This window comes from Coffea arabica, chromosome 1e (assembly GCF_036785885.1).
Source record: "Coffea arabica cultivar ET-39 chromosome 1e, Coffea Arabica ET-39 HiFi, whole genome shotgun sequence".
NCBI lineage: Eukaryota > Viridiplantae > Streptophyta > Magnoliopsida > Gentianales > Rubiaceae > Coffea > Coffea arabica.
In genome coordinates this window covers 51,399,201-51,422,110 of record NC_092311.1, presented here as the reverse complement: position 1 = coordinate 51,422,110, position 22,910 = coordinate 51,399,201, and the positions used below count along the sequence as shown (strand labels likewise).

Below are 22,910 nucleotides of genomic sequence, written 5' to 3'. Positions count from 1 at the left end.
GAAGAGGGGAACACGAAGGAAGTATTTGGAGATAAAAATAAAAAAATAAGTATAAATATCGCAATGAAAATACTATTTGTAAACGGTCGAATTTCTCAAACATGATTAAATAAAATAGGACAGAGGAGTATTTGACAACCTTAGTAAAGCAAGAAAATTTTTTGTCTTTCAACGCATGCAAATGATAGTTTTCTCATTGACGTAGACACGAATTGGTAGCTTTGCAGCTCATCTTTTTTCTCAAATTCAAAGGCGTTAAGAAGGAATCTTGGTAAAATTCCCAATTTTTTCCCCCTCCTTTTGGTTATTTTCTTTTTTGGCAGGAAGTTCTTAGTACCTCCATCAAATTCAAGGTGTTGAAATGTGCCATTTAGTGCACAGGTTTTGATACAATAGGAGCATATGACAAAGCTAATAGGATTTTTTCTAGCAACTATATACTTCCTTCCTTTTTTTATAATTGACGTTTAAGAAATTTGCTCTAGTGTACTTTTATCTGTCGTTTTATTATCCCCATACAATATTAATTATTTTTTCACAATTTTACCCTTTTATCTCTCTTTTCCAATACAGGGCTCTTAATTACTACTCCCAGTAATTATTGCATTGCTTTTGGCCTAGTAAAACAGCACCATTTAGTACTTTAGTGAGAGAAAACATGGGTGAATTGGACAATTAATGAGAGTACAAAAGGAAAGTAGTGTACAGATTTAAGCAATGAAAAACTTTTCTTAATTAGTGTGCAAAAACCTTAAACGTCAGTTATAAAAAAAGGGAGGGGATATCTGCATAGTAAAGGACATCTCCATCTTCACTGTGACGACCCCACCTCCCCCTAAGGCATACCAAAGGGTTCGGCGGACCGCCTGCCCAGCTCTCGCCAGGACTCACTCACTAACTCAATCGAGTCATGTACACACATCCATGAACCATAATTAACATTCACAATTCAAGCTTATAATTTACATTGATAGAAAACGGGGTACAAAGTCTTAATACACCAAACTAGCTCAAAACGTATACAATCCAAGTACATCATGTTCCATTCGAGGAATAGCGCGAGTACAAGACCAAAAAGTCAAAAGTCAAAACAAAAGGCTACGCTAGCTTTTACAAGTCTCGCGCGTCACTCGTATCCCTGTAAGGAAAACAAATAGCGTGGTATGAGCTAAAAGTCCAGTGAGGTTCCAAATAGCAAATTGACCATTATTTTTTTTTTTTTACAAGTTTCGATATAGCAAAGTAACGAGCATGAAGAGTTCATAAATGTGAACAATAACACGTCAAGTAGCAATCTCAAAATGAGCGAGTGTAGAAGTTTTTCACAAGCAACAATAATCCAATAAGCAATAATCACTCCAAAGTGTAAGGATACGGATGACTCTCAGGAGCCAAATTCCCATTTCATTACCAGAAGCTTGATCACGTAGTAGTTGACACTCCGTCAACTTTCAAGTAAGTAACCAATCCAGTAGAACACCACTTACACGACTCTCCGTCCACCATTCACACCCCCTACTGGGCCCAAAATCCTCAATAAACATGGGTGGTAATACTCGAGTATACCGTTAGTCGAGGAGATAACACTCCACTCGACATTACAAGTGACCCAGGGTTTGTTATCTAATCGACCAGGCCCTTGCCGGCTCGACTCGAGTAACTCGCCACAGGGTTTCCGGAATTCCAGGAAGTGCGCACATCATGAACGAGTATATCAAGTCAATTGCAATCAATAAACAAGTATATCACGTAAGGGCAAGTGCGATAAAGTACACTCTTGCCCTATCAATTCACGTATATAACATGTACTCATATTGGTCATGTATCAAGTTCAAGTATCAAGTTCAATTCAGTATTTGAAAGCACTCACCAAAAGATATAGTGCCTTTATTGATCACTTTCAGGGTATACTCCGGGTTCGGAGTCCAAATCTGCGATAAAACTCAGTTTGAGAACTTTGAAATATGACTAAGATTCGAAACTTAGACGTTTTATTCAATCAAAATCAAGAAACTGGAATTCACTTGGAGAGTAGTCGTGAAATAGTTGCTCGCTCTTCAAACTGAAAAATTTGATAACATTTTTGCTTGAAGATGACTCTTGAGTCAAAAGTGCAAATAAAACGGTTTCGTAGTGATTCATATCGTTTTCCTAAGGGTACAAGTTCGGCCAAGTCCTAACATATAACCCTTGATAAACAAATGACAAAGGTCCTCGATAGTTCAAGGAATAATCACTTAACCTTCACTCAAGTCACAAAGAGAGTTTTCTAGACCTCGAGTAAAAATTCGGGCAGCATGCCCTTTGTGTTTACCTAATTTCCAGCCATTTAGGCTTCATTATTTTTCTTCAACAACCACCCAACATTACACATAAAACAATTCAAGCCAAGAGCCATTCCACAGGCTCACAATATCATAATAACAAGAATCGTATTAAGTACAAGTGCAGAAACGCAATTTAGTTCAAGACAGATTTGACGTACCAATGCGGAAATAACATATCCAAGGCTACGCTTATCGGATTAAGATAAAACCTGTGCCATTTCGAAGCTAAGACACAGAACCAAAACATTCATGAAGGTCACTTAGTCCATTTCCTAACGTAACTTAGTCAAAATCTCAGATTACTAAACCAGTACTAAACCAGAAACCAATTCACCGGCTGTTTGAACGCAGAACACTGCAATGGACATAACTCAGTGTACACAAGTCCGAATCAGGTTTTCTTTGAGGAATTTTAAAGCTACTTCAGAACACTACAACTTTTATGTTTTGGCCCAGAGCTAAATCAGAATGGATCCTGGTCAAAAATCGTGATAAACTGGACTGAACTGAAGAAACGGACTGCTGGGAAATTCTTAAAACAGTAGGGGTATTTTGGACTTTTCACGGTCTGCGTTGCTCCGATTGAGCTGAAATTTTATAGGCACCTATAAAATACCATTCTCTACAACTTTCCTTCTTTGACCCAAGGCCAATTCGGCCTCTAACACATAGATACAAATTCGGACAGAAATGATCAAGAATTTTCCAGAAATCTGGAATTTGTAGTTTCTAGTGAAATTTTCCCTAATTTCTCACTCCAATCACTCCCAAAACACCTTATAAAACCTCAATGGTAACATACAAGTATCACACATCAAGTTGGGCAGAAATTCCACAGCCCTAGTTCATCAATTAAATTGGGGAAAACTACTAAAACTTGCTAATCATCCATAATCTCACCACTATAATCAACTACTAAACTTAATTTAACAAGATTAGATGTAAAACTTGGAGAGATAACTCTCTTACCTTGAATAAAAGTCACCAAGAGTAGCACAAGCTCTCCCCTTCAAGAATCACACCACCACTCACTAGCTAGTCACTAGAAAACAAGTTTAATCGGTTTACTTCGCTCGATTCCTCACTTATTTGTTGGATTTGGAGATGAAATGAAAGATTTTTCCCTTGGAGTTTCTCTCCTTGTTGCTCTCGGCCAGCTCCAGCAGAAAATGAGGAAGAATAGCTAAGTGTTGGAGTTAAATGGTTAATGTTGGTCTTGGGTAAGAAGCCATGAGGTGGTGACAAGTGTCACCACCACCACCCTTTCTTTTCTCTTTCTTTCTTGCCTTTCTTGACCACTAATTTCGGTCAAGGCTGCCAAGAGAGAAGATATTATGTGCAAAAGTCAACAACTTGTTGGGTAAGAAAAATGGTGGTCAAGCGGTACGTTCAATCGGTAATGCGCGGGACCCGCCGGTTCGCGCCGTTTTTCTTAAAACTCACGTACTAGGGTTTTTACCTCCCATTCACTAACCTTATATCATTGCTACTACTCACATTTTATTTCTCACTTAAGAGTCACTTTTAATCATCAAATTGATCCTTGGCCAGTACCGAAAATTCATCCGGTGGAAAAATCGCAAAAACCCTAATTTTGCTCAAAACTTGAAACCAAAGCGTAAAACCTTATTTTCTAGGTTTATTTACACTTAGTGTGATATAATGAGGTAGGGGCCTTAATAAATAATAATTTTCAAATAAAAGGCATTTTTGAAGAAAAATGTAGGAAATTTGCGGGTCCTCACATCCTCTCCCCCTTAAAAGAATTTCGACCTCGAAATTCATACATGCACTTCGAATAACATAGGGTATTTTCCTTATATATTCATTTCCGACTCCCAGGTCTCACTATAGCCAAAACTTAGGGAAACAATAGAAATCACGAATCGTACCTTCTACTATCTCTGTTGGTTCAGGTACTGCCTGTTGGTTCAAGGCATACGCTCTAGCTGGCACTCTTGGCTTAGTCCCTCCTACACTTGCTTGTTCAGGGTTTAGACGTGATCTACGGGGACAGGTTGCAAGCTGGTGTTCGGTGCTACCACACCATAAACATTTTCCCGCCTTTCGCCAACAATCACTCTCCACGTGATTGGCCTTCCCACAGTACCCGCAAGGTACTTGAGGGGTTGAGGTCTGACCTCCTTGTGAGGCACCTCTTGCTTGACCCCAGCCACGCGAAGCTCCTCTTGGAGTACTTTCCTTAGATATCCCTGAAATTTTCTCACTACTATCTCCTCGGCTTATCTTAGAAGGTGGCATATCAAAATCACTTTGTCCTTGCCTTTGACTTCCACCAGGCGCACCTCTCCTTTTTGCATGGAAAGCTCTCACTTGTGCCCTAGCAGTCTCTATCCTCAAGGCTTTCTCCAGAACCTCCGTGAAAGTATTAATTTGGACCGCTGCTAAGGCTTCTTGTAATTCCACATTCAGTCCTTGTATAAACCTCCGTACTTTTCTCGGCTCCGTAGCTATCAGTTCAGGAGCAAATTTGGATAACTTTGTAAACTGAGTCTCATACTCAGTTACACTCATCAGCCCCTGACGGAGTTTGATGAAATCGTCCTCTCGCTTTTCCTGGACGATGGGTGGAAGGTATTTTTCATTAAAATCTCGCACAAAGTTTAGCCATGTCCATGCAGTTCCCTCTCTTTCCCACTTGGCCCTCACTACGTTCCACCAGGCCCTAGCTGGCCCCTCAAACTGAAAAACAGCGAATTGGACTTGTCTCTCCTCTGTATAGTTCAGGGCAGCAAAAATATTTACCATGGCCTCCAGCCATTTCTCAGCCTCATACGGGTCTGGCCCTCCTAAAAACTTGGGTGGGGAGAACTTTTGGAATCTCTCCAAGGCTCTATCCTGCCCTGAATCAGAGTCCCTAGGTTGATTTACAGAACCTTGACCCTGTTGCTCCACCAACCGAGTCAAAATATTAGTCATCTGTTGGATGGCAGTGGCCACCTGATCTCCCCCGACAGTCTGGGGTTCAGGTTGCTGCTCAACCGCTGCCTCCCTCTCCTCTCTCGGTTCTGGCACCAGTTCCTGTGCTTGTTCACCTTCACGGCCTCGCCTAGAACCGCGTTCTCGATTAGTTTTCTTGGTCCGACTTCTTTTATCTTCCATGTTTCGCAGCTAATAAACTAGAACAATATAACCAACTAATCAATAATAGATCATAGCCACTAAGTAACTATATAAATACAAACAACATAAAACAGAATATTACAAATCATAACCCCTCTAAATCATAAAACAAGGCAATACAATACATTCGAGCAAAACAAGTCACATAACTTATCGAGCATTAACCCTAGGTATCGCTCAGGCACTATACTTAATCAAGGCTCGAAACACATGAATAAGAAAGATCCCAAATCCCATGAATATCTTCAATATTTTTCAAGTCCAGACTACTCGCATTCCCTGTGCCTTTGCTTTCACCATCCAAACTTATCCAAATATTACACGAGATCTCAGCTAATCGTAAAGATGTCACTCTTTGGTATTCGGGGACAAGAATCCGAAAATATGACAATTCACCCCTCAAGCTGGCCAGGCTCAAGAGCAAATCACCCGTATTAGAGATTCTTACCCAACATACATATCTAAGGTCCCCAACAATAGACAATTGTTCCATACTTAACAAGTCAATTCCCACAGTCCGAGAACCTTCTCCCGGCACGAGCTCAAAAGGAGCTCTGATACCATCTGTGACGACCCCACCTCCTCCTAAGGCATACCAAAGGGTTCGGCGGACCGCCTGCCCAGCTCTCGCCAGGACTCACTCACTAACTCAATCGAGTCATGTACACACATCCATGAACCATAATTAACATTCACAATTCAAGCTTATAATTTACATTGATAGAAAACGGGGTACAAAGTCTTAATACACCAAACTAGCTCAAAACGTATACAATCCAAGTACATCATGTTCCATTCGAGGAATAGCGCGAGTACAAGACCAAAAAGTCAAAAGTCAAAACAAAAGGCTACGCTAGCTTTTACAAGTCTCGCGCGTCACTCGTATCCCTGTAAGGAAAACAAATAGCGTGGTATGAGCTAAAAGCCCAGTGAGGTTCCAAATAGCAAATTGACCATTATTTTTTTTTTTTTACAAGTTTCGATATAGCAAAGTAACGAGCATGAAGAGTTCATAAATGTGAACAATAACACGTCAAGTAGCAATCTCAAAATGAGCGAGTGTAGAAGTTTTTCACAAGCAACAATAATCCAATAAGCAATAATCACTCCAAAGTGTAAGGATACGGATGACTCTCAGGAGCCAAATTCCCATTTCATTACCAGAAGCTTGATCACGTAGTAGTTGACACTCCGTCAACTTTCAAGTAAGTAACCAATCCAGTAGAACACCACTTACACGACTCTCCGTCCACCATTCACACCCCCTACTGGGCCCAAAATCCTCAATAAACATGGGTGGTAATACTCGAGTATACCGTTAGTCGAGGAGATAACACTCCACTCGACATTACAAGTGACCCAGGGTTTGTTATCTAATCGACCAGGCCCTTGCCGGCTCGACTCGAGTAACTCGCCACAGGGTTTCCGGAATTCCAGGAAGTGCGCACATCATGAACGAGTATATCAAGTCAATTGCAATCAATAAACAAGTATATCACGTAAGGGCAAGTGCGATAAAGTACACTCTTGCCCTATCAATTCACGTATATAACATGTACTCATATTGGTCATGTATCAAGTTCAAGTATCAAGTTCAATTCAGTATTTGAAAGCACTCACCAAAAGATATAGTGCCTTTATTGATCACTTTCAGGGTATACTCCGGGTTCGGAGTCCAAATCTGCGATAAAACTCAGTTTGAGAACTTTGAAATATGACTAAGATTCGAAACTTAGACGTTTTATTCAATCAAAATCAAGAAACTGGAATTCACTTGGAGAGTAGTCGTGAAATAGTTGCTCGCTCTTCAAACTGAAAAATTTGATAACATTTTTGCTTGAAGATGACTCTTGAGTCAAAAGTGCAAATAAAACGGTTTCGTAGTGATTCATATCGTTTTCCTAAGGGTACAAGTTCGGCCAAGTCCTAACATATAACCCTTGATAAACAAATGACAAAGGTCCTCGATAGTTCAAGGAATAATCACTTAACCTTCACTCAAGTCACAAAGAGAGTTTTCTAGACCTCGAGTAAAAATTCGGGCAGCATGCCCTTTGTGTTTACCTAATTTCCAGCCATTTAGGCTTCATTATTTTTCTTCAACAACCACCCAACATTACACATAAAACAATTCAAGCCAAGAGCCATTCCACAGGCTCACAATATCATAATAACAAGAATCGTATTAAGTACAAGTGCAGAAACGCAATTTAGTTCAAGACAGATTTGACGTACCAATGCGGAAATAACATATCCAAGGCTACGCTTATCGGATTAAGATAAAACCTGTGCCATTTCGAAGCTAAGACACAGAACCAAAACATTCATGAAGGTCACTTAGTCCATTTCCTAACGTAACTTAGTCAAAATCTCAGATTACTAAACCAGTACTAAACCAGAAACCAATTCACCGGCTGTTTGAACGCAGAACACTGCAATGGACATAACTCAGTGTACACAAGTCCGAATCAGGTTTTCTTTGAGGAATTTTAAAGCTACTTCAGAACACTACAACTTTTATGTTTTGGCCCAGAGCTAAATCAGAATGGATCCTGGTCAAAAATCGTGATAAACTGGACTGAACTGAAGAAACGGACTGCTGGGAAATTCTTAAAACAGTAGGGGTATTTTGGACTTTTCACGGTCTGCGTTGCTCCGATTGAGCTGAAATTTTATAGGCACCTATAAAATACCATTCTCTACAACTTTCCTTCTTTGACCCAAGGCCAATTCGGCCTCTAACACATAGATACAAATTCGGACAGAAATGATCAAGAATTTTCCAGAAATCTGGAATTTGTAGTTTCTAGTGAAATTTTCCCTAATTTCTCACTCCAATCACTCCCAAAACACCTTATAAAACCTCAATGGTAACATACAAGTATCACACATCAAGTTGGGCAGAAATTCCACAGCCCTAGTTCATCAATTAAATTGGGGAAAACTACTAAAACTTGCTAATCATCCATAATCTCACCACTATAATCAACTACTAAACTTAATTTAACAAGATTAGATGTAAAACTTGGAGAGATAACTCTCTTACCTTGAATAAAAGTCACCAAGAGTAGCACAAGCTCTCCCCTTCAAGAATCACACCACCACTCACTAGCTAGTCACTAGAAAACAAGTTTAATCGGTTTACTTCGCTCGATTCCTCACTTATTTGTTGGATTTGGAGATGAAATGAAAGATTTTTCCCTTGGAGTTTCTCTCCTTGTTGCTCTCGGCCAGCTCCAGCAGAAAATGAGGAAGAATAGCTAAGTGTTGGAGTTAAATGGTTAATGTTGGTCTTGGGTAAGAAGCCATGAGGTGGTGACAAGTGTCACCACCACCACCCTTTCTTTTCTCTTTCTTTCTTGCCTTTCTTGACCACTAATTTCGGTCAAGGCTGCCAAGAGAGAAGATATTATGTGCAAAAGTCAACAACTTGTTGGGTAAGAAAAATGGTGGTCAAGCGGTACGTTCAATCGGTAATGCGCGGGACCCGCCGGTTCGCGCCGTTTTTCTTAAAACTCACGTACTAGGGTTTTTACCTCCCATTCACTAACCTTATATCATTGCTACTACTCACATTTTATTTCTCACTTAAGAGTCACTTTTAATCATCAAATTGATCCTTGGCCAGTACCGAAAATTCATCCGGTGGAAAAATCGCAAAAACCCTAATTTTGCTCAAAACTTGAAACCAAAGCGTAAAACCTTATTTTCTAGGTTTATTTACACTTAGTGTGATATAATGAGGTAGGGGCCTTAATAAATAATAATTTTCAAATAAAAGGCATTTTTGAAGAAAAATGTAGGAAATTTGCGGGTCCTCACATCCTCTCCCCCTTAAAAGAATTTCGACCTCGAAATTCATACATGCACTTCGAATAACATAGGGTATTTTCCTTATATATTCATTTCCGACTCCCAGGTCTCACTATAGCCAAAACTTAGGGAAACAATAGAAATCACGAATCGTACCTTCTACTATCTCTGTTGGTTCAGGTACTGCCTGTTGGTTCAAGGCATACGCTCTAGCTGGCACTCTTGGCTTAGTCCCTCCTACACTTGCTTGTTCAGGGTTTAGACGTGATCTACGGGGACAGGTTGCAAGCTGGTGTTCGGTGCTACCACACCATAAACATTTTCCCGCCTTTCGCCAACAATCACTCTCCACGTGATTGGCCTTCCCACAGTACCCGCAAGGTACTTGAGGGGTTGAGGTCTGACCTCCTTGTGAGGCACCTCTTGCTTGACCCCAGCCACGCGAAGCTCCTCTTGGAGTACTTTCCTTAGATATCCCTGAAATTTTCTCACTACTATCTCCTCGGCTTATCTTAGAAGGTGGCATATCAAAATCACTTTGTCCTTGCCTTTGACTTCCACCAGGCGCACCTCTCCTTTTTGCATGGAAAGCTCTCACTTGTGCCCTAGCAGTCTCTATCCTCAAGGCTTTCTCCAGAACCTCCGTGAAAGTATTAATTTGGACCGCTGCTAAGGCTTCTTGTAATTCCACATTCAGTCCTTGTATAAACCTCCGTACTTTTCTCGGCTCCGTAGCTATCAGTTCAGGAGCAAATTTGGATAACTTTGTAAACTGAGTCTCATACTCAGTTACACTCATCAGCCCCTGACGGAGTTTGATGAAATCGTCCTCTCGCTTTTCCTGGACGATGGGTGGAAGGTATTTTTCATTAAAATCTCGCACAAAGTTTAGCCATGTCCATGCAGTTCCCTCTCTTTCCCACTTGGCCCTCACTACGTTCCACCAGGCCCTAGCTGGCCCCTCAAACTGAAAAACAGCGAATTGGACTTGTCTCTCCTCTGTATAGTTCAGGGCAGCAAAAATATTTACCATGGCCTCCAGCCATTTCTCAGCCTCATACGGGTCTGGCCCTCCTAAAAACTTGGGTGGGGAGAACTTTTGGAATCTCTCCAAGGCTCTATCCTGCCCTGAATCAGAGTCCCTAGGTTGATTTACAGAACCTTGACCCTGTTGCTCCACCAACCGAGTCAAAATATTAGTCATCTGTTGGATGGCAGTGGCCACCTGATCTCCCCCGACAGTCTGGGGTTCAGGTTGCTGCTCAACCGCTGCCTCCCTCTCCTCTCTCGGTTCTGGCACCAGTTCCTGTGCTTGTTCACCTTCACGGCCTCGCCTAGAACCGCGTTCTCGATTAGTTTTCTTGGTCCGACTTCTTTTATCTTCCATGTTTCGCAGCTAATAAACTAGAACAATATAACCAACTAATCAATAATAGATCATAGCCACTAAGTAACTATATAAATACAAACAACATAAAACAGAATATTACAAATCATAACCCCTCTAAATCATAAAACAAGGCAATACAATACATTCGAGCAAAACAAGTCACATAACTTATCGAGCATTAACCCTAGGTATCGCTCAGGCACTATACTTAATCAAGGCTCGAAACACATGAATAAGAAAGATCCCAAATCCCATGAATATCTTCAATATTTTTCAAGTCCAGACTACTCGCATTCCCTGTGCCTTTGCTTTCACCATCCAAACTTATCCAAATATTACACGAGATCTCAGCTAATCGTAAAGATGTCACTCTTTGGTATTCGGGGACAAGAATCCGAAAATATGATAATTCACCCCTCAAGCTGGCCAGGCTCAAGAGCAAATCACCCGTATTAGAGATTCCTACCCAACATACATATCTAAGGTCCCCAACAATAGACAATTGTTCCATACTTAACAAGTCAATTCCCACAGTCCGAGAACCTTCTCCCGGCACGAGCTCAAAAGGAGCTCTGATACCATCTGTGACGACCCCACCTCCTCCTAAGGCATACCAAAGGGTTCGGCGGACCGCCTGCCCAGCTCTCGCCAGGACTCACTCACTAACTCAATCGAGTCATGTACACACATCCATGAACCATAATTAACATTCACAATTCAAGCTTATAATTTACATTGATAGAAAACGGGGTACAAAGTCTTAATACACCAAACTAGCTCAAAACGTATACAATCCAAGTACATCATGTTCCATTCGAGGAATAGCGCGAGTACAAGACCAAAAAGTCAAAAGTCAAAACAAAAGGCTACGCTAGCTTTTACAAGTCTCGCGCGTCACTCGTATCCCTGTAAGGAAAACAAATAGCGTGGTATGAGCTAAAAGCCCAGTGAGGTTCCAAATAGCAAATTGACCATTATTTTTTTTTTTTTACAAGTTTCGATATAGCAAAGTAACGAGCATGAAGAGTTCATAAATGTGAACAATAACACGTCAAGTAGCAATCTCAAAATGAGCGAGTGTAGAAGTTTTTCACAAGCAACAATAATCCAATAAGCAATAATCACTCCAAAGTGTAAGGATACGGATGACTCTCAGGAGCCAAATTCCCATTTCATTACCAGAAGCTTGATCACGTAGTAGTTGACACTCCGTCAACTTTCAAGTAAGTAACCAATCCAGTAGAACACCACTTACACGACTCTCCGTCCACCATTCACACCCCCTACTGGGCCCAAAATCCTCAATAAACATGGGTGGTAATACTCGAGTATACCGTTAGTCGAGGAGATAACACTCCACTCGACATTACAAGTGACCCAGGGTTTGTTATCTAATCGACCAGGCCCTTGCCGGCTCGACTCGAGTAACTCGCCACAGGGTTTCCGGAATTCCAGGAAGTGCGCACATCATGAACGAGTATATCAAGTCAATTGCAATCAATAAACAAGTATATCACGTAAGGGCAAGTGCGATAAAGTACACTCTTGCCCTATCAATTCACGTATATAACATGTACTCATATTGGTCATGTATCAAGTTCAAGTATCAAGTTCAATTCAGTATTTGAAAGCACTCACCAAAAGATATAGTGCCTTTATTGATCACTTTCAGGGTATACTCCGGGTTCGGAGTCCAAATCTGCGATAAAACTCAGTTTGAGAACTTTGAAATATGACTAAGATTCGAAACTTAGACGTTTTATTCAATCAAAATCAAGAAACTGGAATTCACTTGGAGAGTAGTCGTGAAATAGTTGCTCGCTCTTCAAACTGAAAAATTTGATAACATTTTTGCTTGAAGATGACTCTTGAGTCAAAAGTGCAAATAAAACGGTTTCGTAGTGATTCATATCGTTTTCCTAAGGGTACAAGTTCGGCCAAGTCCTAACATATAACCCTTGATAAACAAATGACAAAGGTCCTCGATAGTTCAAGGAATAATCACTTAACCTTCACTCAAGTCACAAAGAGAGTTTTCTAGACCTCGAGTAAAAATTCGGGCAGCATGCCCTTTGTGTTTACCTAATTTCCAGCCATTTAGGCTTCATTATTTTTCTTCAACAACCACCCAACATTACACATAAAACAATTCAAGCCAAGAGCCATTCCACAGGCTCACAATATCATAATAACAAGAATCGTATTAAGTACAAGTGCAGAAACGCAATTTAGTTCAAGACAGATTTGACGTACCAATGCGGAAATAACATATCCAAGGCTACGCTTATCGGATTAAGATAAAACCTGTGCCATTTCGAAGCTAAGACACAGAACCAAAACATTCATGAAGGTCACTTAGTCCATTTCCTAACGTAACTTAGTCAAAATCTCAGATTACTAAACCAGTACTAAACCAGAAACCAATTCACCGGCTGTTTGAACGCAGAACACTGCAATGGACATAACTCAGTGTACACAAGTCCGAATCAGGTTTTCTTTGAGGAATTTTAAAGCTACTTCAGAACACTACAACTTTTATGTTTTGGCCCAGAGCTAAATCAGAATGGATCCTGGTCAAAAATCGTGATAAACTGGACTGAACTGAAGAAACGGACTGCTGGGAAATTCTTAAAACAGTAGGGGTATTTTGGACTTTTCACGGTCTGCGTTGCTCCGATTGAGCTGAAATTTTATAGGCACCTATAAAATACCATTCTCTACAACTTTCCTTCTTTGACCCAAGGCCAATTCGGCCTCTAACACATAGATACAAATTCGGACAGAAATGATCAAGAATTTTCCAGAAATCTGGAATTTGTAGTTTCTAGTGAAATTTTCCCTAATTTCTCACTCCAATCACTCCCAAAACACCTTATAAAACCTCAATGGTAACATACAAGTATCACACATCAAGTTGGGCAGAAATTCCACAGCCCTAGTTCATCAATTAAATTGGGGAAAACTACTAAAACTTGCTAATCATCCATAATCTCACCACTATAATCAACTACTAAACTTAATTTAACAAGATTAGATGTAAAACTTGGAGAGATAACTCTCTTACCTTGAATAAAAGTCACCAAGAGTAGCACAAGCTCTCCCCTTCAAGAATCACACCACCACTCACTAGCTAGTCACTAGAAAACAAGTTTAATCGGTTTACTTCGCTCGATTCCTCACTTATTTGTTGGATTTGGAGATGAAATGAAAGATTTTTCCCTTGGAGTTTCTCTCCTTGTTGCTCTCGGCCAGCTCCAGCAGAAAATGAGGAAGAATAGCTAAGTGTTGGAGTTAAATGGTTAAGGTTGGTCTTGGGTAAGAAGCCATGAGGTGGTGACAAGTGTCACCACCACCACCCTTTCTTTTCTCTTTCTTTCTTGCCTTTCTTGACCACTAATTTCGGTCAAGGCTGCCAAGAGAGAAGATATTATGTGCAAAAGTCAACAACTTGTTGGGTAAGAAAAATGGTGGTCAAGCGGTACGTTCAATCGGTAATGCGCGGGACCCGCCGGTTCGCGCCGTTTTTCTTAAAACTCACGTACTAGGGTTTTTACCTCCCATTCACTAACCTTATATCATTGCTACTACTCACATTTTATTTCTCACTTAAGAGTCACTTTTAATCATCAAATTGATCCTTGGCCAGTACCGAAAATTCATCCGGTGGAAAAATCGCAAAAACCCTAATTTTGCTCAAAACTTGAAACCAAAGCGTAAAACCTTATTTTCTAGGTTTATTTACACTTAGTGTGATATAATGAGGTAGGGGCCTTAATAAATAATAATTTTCAAATAAAAGGCATTTTTGAAGAAAAATGTAGGAAATTTGCGGGTCCTCACATTCACTCTCCCTAAAATTAAAAGAGTTTTGGATGGACATTGAAGTTTATCTCTGAAAAAAAAAATGTTGTGAATGCTGCCCTCAAATCCCAATTACGGTCGGTAAGGAAGACCGAAAATTTTCAAATGGACACGGAGTAGAAGCGGGATAAACTGAAGATGCTAATTCGATCATATATGTACATTGGAGTATGAAAAAAAAATACTAATAATAATAATAATAAGAGGTCTCAACACTAGGTGTCATCACTGCATTCGCAAGCACAGTAACATGATATGATGATGAGTGGGGTCCCGAATTGCTTTTCCCGTTGTGCGGTTGGTCGGCCGGGCCACATGCATGGTGATGCATCAGGGGGTCCCAAATTCCATGTCATATTCTTCGTTATCCGCATTGCATTGCATTGCATGATCCCTAGCTTGTCTCCATAATAAATTAACAAAACGCAAAGGACTAATCAATTGGTTGTGATCTGATTTATCGTTCTCATGTCGGAAGCTTTTAACTCCTCCCGTTTAAACTTTAATGTACGTAGGTGCAATCGTCCAAAGCTGCAAAATCTTCACTTCAAGACACTAGCAGAGATGTGGCGGTGAGTCACCTCCGATGCAGATACCGTCACCGAATTTTCTGAGGATAAGGATGTTGGGAACGCAAATAATTTAATTCGTAGACGACAAGCTTATCAGTTGTGTTGGCCAATTGATGCCCCTCCCCGGTCCCAGTTACTGCAGCCCACGTGCCCCGACGTTGTCGGGCTTCAACCTTTAGGACGGCTGAGGAGGCCTTACTTCAACAATTAAATAACTCCCCAAATAAATTTTAGGAAATCCTTAAAAATTATTATCCATGCTATTTAATATTTTATTAATATATACTAATATAAAGCAATCCAGCAATTTACGCAAACAAAATAATGCCATTGAGCAACCCATCCTCGGGATGTTGCTTCTTTCTTCTGGCAGACCTAAGAATGCTACTTCTAGTACTCAATTTGTAACGTTGTTCTTTAGCAACGCCACAAGGCCGTGAATGTTCAAGAAAGAAAGAAATCTGTGGAGGCTAAGATGCATAAGAAAATATCAGGTAGTCTAGTATGACTAAAATTTTTATGTTTTCTCTTGGGAGTTTTTTTTTTTTTTTTTTACAGTGAAAAAATAACATTATAATAATATTTCTTTAAAATGTGATATATGTGAGTGTAAAAATAATTGTCGAAGAGATATCTATCTAGTGACTAATGTTGAGATATGTGGACTTATAGAGATCTTGGGTTCAAATCTTCTGTCTCCTTCCTGCTTTTAAGTCGCGCTCCTTCCCTGCTAAAAAAAAAAATCAAAAACAAAAATGTGAGTTAGAAAACAATTAGCAAATTTTGTTTGGATTTGAATTTTTTTGTAGAAAAATCACTGCGACGATTTGATATATGTGAATTAAAAGGTGATTAAAAAATATGTTTACAGAAAACGTAGCAATTATTCTTTGAAAATTTGCTTTCCAAACAAAGCCTAAATTTTATTAAGGTTTCATTGTATTTTTTAAAAAAAAAAAATCCAAAAGGTTTCACAACAAAACTAAACAAGCAATCCAAACTTCGTCAAGGACTCGTTGAAACTCAAACAACCTTTTATCTGGCATCGGTCGTAAATGTTAGCGACATGCATGTTTAGAATTTACAGAGTACAATCACTTACTCTATTCTCCACTCCCCCCTCCTTCTTCTCTCTCTCTGGCCCAATTTTTTAAAAAAGCCTAGGATCCAAGTGTAACACAGATTGCATAAGCCTCATCCATCGTCAAAGGCTTCCCTCTCAAGTCTCGACTATAGATTAGATAGACATCCCAACTCTCTTCCTTAAGCTACAGCCAATTAAAAACCCAGTCCTTTAACCCAAACTTTTGCATCCTAAATGTTCATGAATTTTGGTTCGTTGGGCTGGACTACAGAAATTGCAGCCCAAATTTAAACTTTCTCCACAGCCCAATTCTATAATAACCGTATGTGGGTCAAAGTGAGAAAAGAACGTCGTCGGAGCAGGGTTCGCCGCCATTCCCTTCCCCTTTTCCGTTCCGATTGATTTCTGATGCAAAAGGCTCTCCATTGGAAGTGAATTCTTGGTTACAAAAAGAGGAAAAAAAAACCATGGCTGCGAATTTTTGGACATCATCTCACTAGTAAATTACTAACTCTGTTGCCCGTAATTGTTACTATCATTTCTCCCCGTCCATCACATTGAATTTTCTTTCGAGTTCATTCTTGTTTTTGTCTTGAGCCTTCTTTTTCTTGATTCTTTAGCAAACAGCTTTTGGATCCCGAAGAGGTTGACGGGGTACATCAGATTGACAAAGAAAGAGGCATCAGTATTGAAGATTTTAAGCTCATCAAGCTGCACATGGCCAATTGTAGCTTTTCCTTCTTACTCTTTTCTGTATTTGCATTAATATTACGATTAGTTAAGTCTTTTAAGTTCTTTTGGTCTTAATGAGAATGTCTCAAATCTGTAAGAAATACAAAATTTCTGTTGCATAATTTCTGTGCATTGATTTCCATTTTGTCATGCTGTTGTAAAATTTTGTTTTCAAATTGTACTTTGAAGATATCTACTTTTTAGATACCATTGTTTGATCTCAGCTCTACCGTTCCAGAAATGGCTTTTCCTGTATAATTGGGGACAACATATCTGCTGTGTAGAATCTGGACTTTTCTGATTGTCTTAATATTTGCATTCTTTTTCCAGATATTGCAAAATTGGCTCAAAATGTGAAAGTCAGGCAAAGGTGTGATCTCATTTTTTTTTCCCTGTTCATCAGATTTGTTTGTTAAGTCTCTTTGTTTCCTACAAAATCGAATCGGCTGTCATCTAGACAAATTCATGTTGGCTTTTATTCTGTCCTGCATCTCGAAATTACTCAGTCCTTTGTCTCCCCGTAGGTGGCAGTTAAGCTCATAATCTGTCAAAATTTTGGAAACTAAATATCAGTTTTCAAAGAAAATTTTGAAGGAAGCATTTTCTATAACTACCTTACTTCAAAGGTCTTTAATTTATTTCCATGATGATTGCATAGTGATCTCTGCTCCATTGGCCAACTTTCAGGGTGGTGGCTACTGCCATTACATACATGAGACGTGTCTATGTCAGGTACAAGTTTTCCTATGTTAACTGAAAGTAATTTGTTCGAATTGAAGTTCAGTTAAGATGCACCGATTTCTGAGAAATATTCTATCTTAACTTGCTTCATTTGAACACTTTATTTGCTTTCATCCAAGCCAAACATTTAGACATCATGTTTGTCATAGGCTTCTATGTGCTATATCGGCAGTTACTTGCCCTCTCTACAAGAGCAATAAAAATGGAAAAGGAGAAACAAAAAAATTCTTTAAACGAATGCTTCCACAGTTTTCAACCGGGAAATAACCAAATTCAAAGCTCACTGAACGAATGATCTTGTTTTCTCAGGAGGGCATTGACTGAATATGATCCTCGTCTTGTTGCCCCAACTTGCTTGTACTTGGCATCAAAAGCAGAAGAAAGCACTGTACAGGCCCGTCTCTTAGTATTTTACATTAAGAAATTACGTAAGTAGCTCGAATTGAGACTGATAGCAGATTGCTTTCTGTTGTTTTAATTGATTTGCAAATTGCTTTCGTCTGAAGCTTGTTTTTATAGCAAAGTATGTTGTCAACTTATGAGAGTTCGCTATCTGTCTTTGCAGATTCGGATGATAAGTACAGATATGAAATTAAAGACATACTTGAAATGGAGATGAAAATTCTGGAAGCCCTAAATTATTATCTTGTCGTATTCCATCCATATCGTGCATTGTCTCAGTAAGTATGCGTATAATTATAGGAACCCTATGTTGCCCATGAAAATTCAGCTTTGTCAAGTTTTGCATTCTCTTGTACAAAGATGCTTGTGGGCCAGAATTTTATCTCTTTTTCAATTAGTTTTTGTATTAATTCTCAGGATTTGGATAGACTTGCATATTTAGCTATGAGGATAGATGTTGGAAATCTCATAATGATGATGTTGCTGTTGCATAAATTCTCATACGCTTTGGAAGCCCATGAGTTGGATATGTATTTAGTCCTCTAATCCTTGAGCTAAAGTAAATAAATTTACAAATGAGGATATTTGTATTCTTAGCTTTTCTTCTGTTATTTTAAACAAAATATTTCTGGCACTGGGACTTTAATAAAATTTTGTTGAATGTAACAGGTGAATTACAAAGCAGGGCCACTTGAATCTAACAAAATAGATGCATAGGCTCGGCAGCACCCAGAATTGGACAAACAAACCAGAATCTCTAGGATGTTTAATTGACCTTCAGAGTCCCCAACTTTTAATTTTCTTCTATCCTGCAATCAGTTTTGACTTGCTATATGGTGATTTAGTTGTTGAGCGTTAGCTGTATTGTTGATAAGGAAAGGCTAAAGGGTACAACTCAACATCTAGAATAGCTCAAATTTCATACTCATCATCTCCCTCTCTTTCCATTTGAGGATGTGTGTTTTTTTTTTTGTTGATCGTTAGTTTCCATTTTGTTACCTATATGAACTAATTTGAGCTCTGTCTTGCCTTTTATTATTGTAAGTGCCACATAATGCACAACATCTTCAAAGACCCCAGTATTGTTTTTACTGGGAACAGCTTACAGTTGAATGATTTAATGTTCATTGTTATACATTTGTTTCATGACAATATTTGGTAACTTTACTCATTGTCTTCCCTGGAACTTTACCTGTCAGGTTGCTGCAGGATGCAAACATGGGCGACACAACTCAGTTAACTTGGTAACTTAACTGTTTATAGCTTGTCTAATTTCCGTTTGTTATTTTTGCAACTTCGAATGTGTGGATGTTCCATTAACCTGTTTTAACTTGCATCTGTACATAATCTTTTAATTTCTATATATTGACTTGATGCCAGTTGTAGAGTTCCTTCTTCCTGCTGCTCAATTGTCAACATCTCTTGGCATGTGGTTTCTATTTGATAGAATGTGTAAATCAAACCATTCATTCTTTCATAGTGTTCCAGTAGTAAATATATGATTAGGGTGGAGTTTAAATGTGTAGTATGAAAACCCAGTAGGTGGATTGGTCTGTTTCGAGAAATAACTAAACAGGTGCCTAAGTTCCAAAGTAGTCCGTCTATTCCCCGAGGATATAGATGAGACATTTTCATATAAGAATGTCATCTAGGACAAAGTTATGATGAAGTTCTTTTGTGCCTCTGCCATTTTTCTTTCCAATAGAGAAAAGGGAAGGAGAACTAAATACAGAGTACATGCACTTCATATGTTTTATAATGTGAAGTCGTTGGTAGAAATGGAGAATATATTGTGAAATAATTGATGATATTGGTTTAAAATTTCTAATGATACAGGGGAATTGTCAATGACACCTATAAGATGGATCTGATTCTTGTACATCCTCCGCACTTGATTGCACTAGCCTGCATATATATTGCAAGTGTGCTTAAAGATAAAGAAAACACTGCCTGGTTTGAAGAGCTTCGGGTTGATATGAATGTGGTAAGTCCAGTGCTTTTTTTTTTTTGTTTTTTTAAAGTTGACCTTTTCATTCATCTATTTTATCTGTGGATGCATCAGTAGATTAAATTTTCTATCCATTTAATGGCATCAACTAGTTGCATTTAATGGGCTGAACCCAGTTTTGTCCAGAACCCTTGGCATTGTGAAACTAAACGGTTGATCTGTATATTATGCAGTATCTCAACCATATCACTACGTGTAATCCCCAGGTACCACCCAAGTTAGATAGATGTGGTCCTTCTTTTGTTAGAAAGTAGAAAGTTAGATCTTTTTGCAGTTACTTTGAAACTTCACAAGCACAGACATATTTCTGCCAATGCAGTGTTTCTGGTAAATGGTTACCAACTTACCAGGTGATAAGTGAGCCAAGTTGGATAATAGCAGTTTTATTACTCAACCTATTTGCTACACAAGAATAGCATTTGGAAGCATTGATTTCATAGCAAAATATGAGCAATAACATTTTTTTTTTGGGTTATTTTTGTTAAAGGTGAAAGAGATGCAATACCCATGCTGACAGATATCGTCTAGCAGCATGAAGCATGAGTGCTTGTGATTCAAATGTTGCTTTCAATTTTGTGCTCTGATTAATAAAACATGTTGGTTTTGGCAGGTGAAAAACATTGCAATCGAGATATTAGATTTCTATGATAGCCACAAAATGATCACTGATGAGAGGGTGGCTGCCGCAATGATCAAATTGAACAAATAAGAGTCCAACAAACCAATCACTCCTGCTGTTTCCGTTTGTATGGACTGACGCTAGGTACAGATGATGCATTCAAAAATAGGCTGAATAGGACTGAAAAACGAGAAGGGACAGTGTCGCTCATTGATAGTAACTGCTGTTTTTGTTTGTATGGACTACTCAATACGGCTGATGCAGTCAAAAGAAGAGCGAGTAAATATGAAAAAGAGAAGGGACGGCGCGGCTCATTCTTGCTGCTGCAAGTGAAGCTTCGCTTAGAGTTTGGGTTTTTATGCATATAAGGTAGTGCGCTTCGGTTGAATGATGCTTTTTAGAGTTGTTGTTGTAGCCTATTACTCGCATCGTAGATGTTAGCAAAAATCTCAGCAGGATGTTCACGACATTCTCTTTGTATTCAAGACTCTTAAATACTGGTGCTCCTAAATCAAGAGTCGAGTATTTGAGGGTGGTAACAAATCAGGTCTGGCGTCAAATTGATCCTTCTGAAAGCGTTATTTCCGCTGTTTGTTTAACTTCCTTTGCTAAGAATGCGAACTAAGCCCATTTGATTAGATATGTAGGTGATGCGGCTTCCAGACTGCACTATTTTATTGAAGAATTCATCATTGTTCCAAAACAAATGAACTGGTGCATTATTGTTTGATCATACAAAAGTCCCCCGCCCCTGCCCAAGCCTCGGAAACGAAGGACAAAATAACTGTTTCAAAAACAGAGGGACCTCAAGTCAACAACTCAAAACACTTTTTACTCTACAAACAAGATGAATGTGGTGCTACAAGCAAGTAAAGGGGAAATCTTGATCACGCATCGACCAACTCCTGACCTTAAAATCACCTAGCAACTCCGGAAATTGAGCGCTCTCCTACTGATGATTTCTTGGTTGCTGATCATTGTTCCATCCGATTCTTCCCCTCTTTTCTAGATTGCTTCTTGGCTGCACATAGTCCATTTAAGTTACCGTCGTGTTAGTTAGGCAAATTTTGTGAGAATTGGAATTGCTGAGTAGTAAATTTTTTTTTTTTTTTGGGGGGGCTGGGGGGTTCTTAGGGAGGAGTAGCAAGTAATTAAGGTTGACCTAGTCTTCTCTTAGCTTCAGACTTTGCAAAGAATTCCCTCCATTCATCAGTCAGAACAAACACTGGGTCTTGTTCCTCATCTTCCTCCTCCTCGTACAGCTGCTGATGTTCCTCTTCTTCCAGTTCCTCATCCTCCTTGTGCGCCACGCCTCTGGCCGAGTCACCAACGAAATCAATAAAAGAAGAGGCAATATAAAAAAAAAAAAAACATTTTCCAAGGTCATAGCCAGCCACGAATATGCTTAAAGTTAAAATTCCTTGCAAACAGTAATAATAAACATAATCTCACCTAAGGAACTCAGTTGCAATGGGCTTAAAAAAATCCTGTTATAACGCTCATTTAAGTTACTTTTACTCTGCTAAAAATTTATAATGGAAGAAAGACTTACTGGGTACTAAATTCGGATGGTTTGGAGCCGGAAATCTGAAAATTGAGAGTGGTTTGGGGTGGATAAAAAGAAAGGGCGGTTTGTGGGTGGTTTTGAGATGGGGGATGGGAACGAGCGGAAGCACGGCATGTGGGCGAATGATAATTATTGAAGCCAAGTATGTAGCTGTGCAATGGGCATTGAGGCAACACGTGATAGTAATGGTGGTGATGAGGGAGCGGATGGTGGTGGTGGTGGTGGTGGGGGTGGAATCGGCGGAACTGGCAAGCAGTGGGATCTGGAAGCCGGGAAGGTTCCATCGCGGCGATCGTCAAGAGCAGTGAAAAGAGACCCTTTTTTTTTTTTTTTTAAATGCTACTAGTGGTGACTGGCGAGAGTTAGTCCTTCAACATCAAACCTTTTGGTTTTAATAACTTTTATAGTGGGAAATTAAATGAAAAGTTTTAATAACTTATAGTTTAATTTGTGATACAAATTAAACTTCAAGTACTTATGATGCAAATAAGATTAACTCTTCTACAATAATTAAGAGTTGCATCGGAGACCTAATTTATTTAAAAATCATTTTCTATATAGAATTAAGTAACTTATTTATCTATATATATATACCCTTATACCAGTATAATTGTCGACCACTAAACAAATAGGGTGATATTTTTGTGAAA

At 39.2% G+C, this 22,910-nt stretch overlaps 2 protein-coding genes and 5 long non-coding RNA genes across 8 annotated transcripts; 2 read left to right on the top strand and 5 right to left on the bottom strand.

Annotated features, from left to right (window-relative positions):
* Positions 1–144: 144 nt before the first annotated feature.
* On the bottom strand, positions 145–14,653 carry LOC140013124 (uncharacterized). The gene is made up of 2 exons (XR_011820202.1): positions 14,515–14,653; positions 145–809 (listed from the first exon to the last, which is right to left on the bottom strand). It is a non-coding gene; the product is annotated as an uncharacterized lncRNA (long non-coding RNA).
* LOC140013122 (uncharacterized) lies at positions 936–2,137 on the bottom strand. Its single transcript, XR_011820200.1, has 2 exons — positions 1,871–2,137; positions 936–1,138 (listed from the first exon to the last, which is right to left on the bottom strand). It is a non-coding gene; the product is annotated as an uncharacterized lncRNA (long non-coding RNA).
* Positions 6,157–7,358, bottom strand: LOC140021595 (uncharacterized). The gene is made up of 2 exons (XR_011825486.1): positions 7,092–7,358; positions 6,157–6,359 (listed from the first exon to the last, which is right to left on the bottom strand). It is a non-coding gene; the product is annotated as an uncharacterized lncRNA (long non-coding RNA).
* On the bottom strand, positions 11,378–12,579 carry LOC140021593 (uncharacterized). Its single transcript, XR_011825484.1, has 2 exons — positions 12,313–12,579; positions 11,378–11,580 (listed from the first exon to the last, which is right to left on the bottom strand). It is a non-coding gene; the product is annotated as an uncharacterized lncRNA (long non-coding RNA).
* A 1,870-nt stretch (positions 14,654–16,523) lies between the features above and the next one.
* On the top strand, positions 16,524–21,236 carry LOC113713471 (cyclin-C1-2). 2 transcript variants are annotated; one of them, XR_011820198.1, is made up of 10 exons: positions 16,524–16,690; positions 16,812–16,918; positions 17,254–17,293; positions 17,611–17,655; positions 17,974–18,092; positions 18,230–18,344; positions 19,266–19,310; positions 19,903–20,050; positions 20,685–20,837; positions 20,958–21,236. XR_011820198.1 is itself a non-coding variant. In XM_027237202.2 (9 exons), the coding sequence occupies exons 1-9, from the start codon at positions 16,659–16,661 to the stop codon at positions 20,781–20,783; spliced, it is 750 nt and encodes a 249-aa protein (XP_027093003.2). In that variant the 5' UTR covers positions 16,525–16,658; the 3' UTR covers positions 20,784–21,236. The 2 variants fall into 2 exon arrangements, 1 of the variants encoding a protein (XP_027093003.2); XM_027237202.2 differs by having other exon boundaries at positions 16,525–16,690; positions 20,685–21,236.
* Positions 18,351–18,983, top strand: LOC140013120 (uncharacterized). The gene is made up of 2 exons (XR_011820199.1): positions 18,351–18,625; positions 18,736–18,983. It is a non-coding gene; the product is annotated as an uncharacterized lncRNA (long non-coding RNA).
* A 99-nt stretch (positions 21,237–21,335) lies between the features above and the next one.
* Positions 21,336–22,621, bottom strand: LOC113713481 (uncharacterized). Its single transcript, XM_027237211.2, has 3 exons — positions 22,246–22,621; positions 21,856–22,007; positions 21,336–21,714 (listed from the first exon to the last, which is right to left on the bottom strand). The coding sequence occupies exons 1-3, from the start codon at positions 22,542–22,544 to the stop codon at positions 21,668–21,670; spliced, it is 498 nt and encodes a 165-aa protein (XP_027093012.1). The 5' UTR covers positions 22,545–22,621; the 3' UTR covers positions 21,336–21,667.
* Between the last annotated feature and the right edge of the window lie 289 nt (positions 22,622–22,910).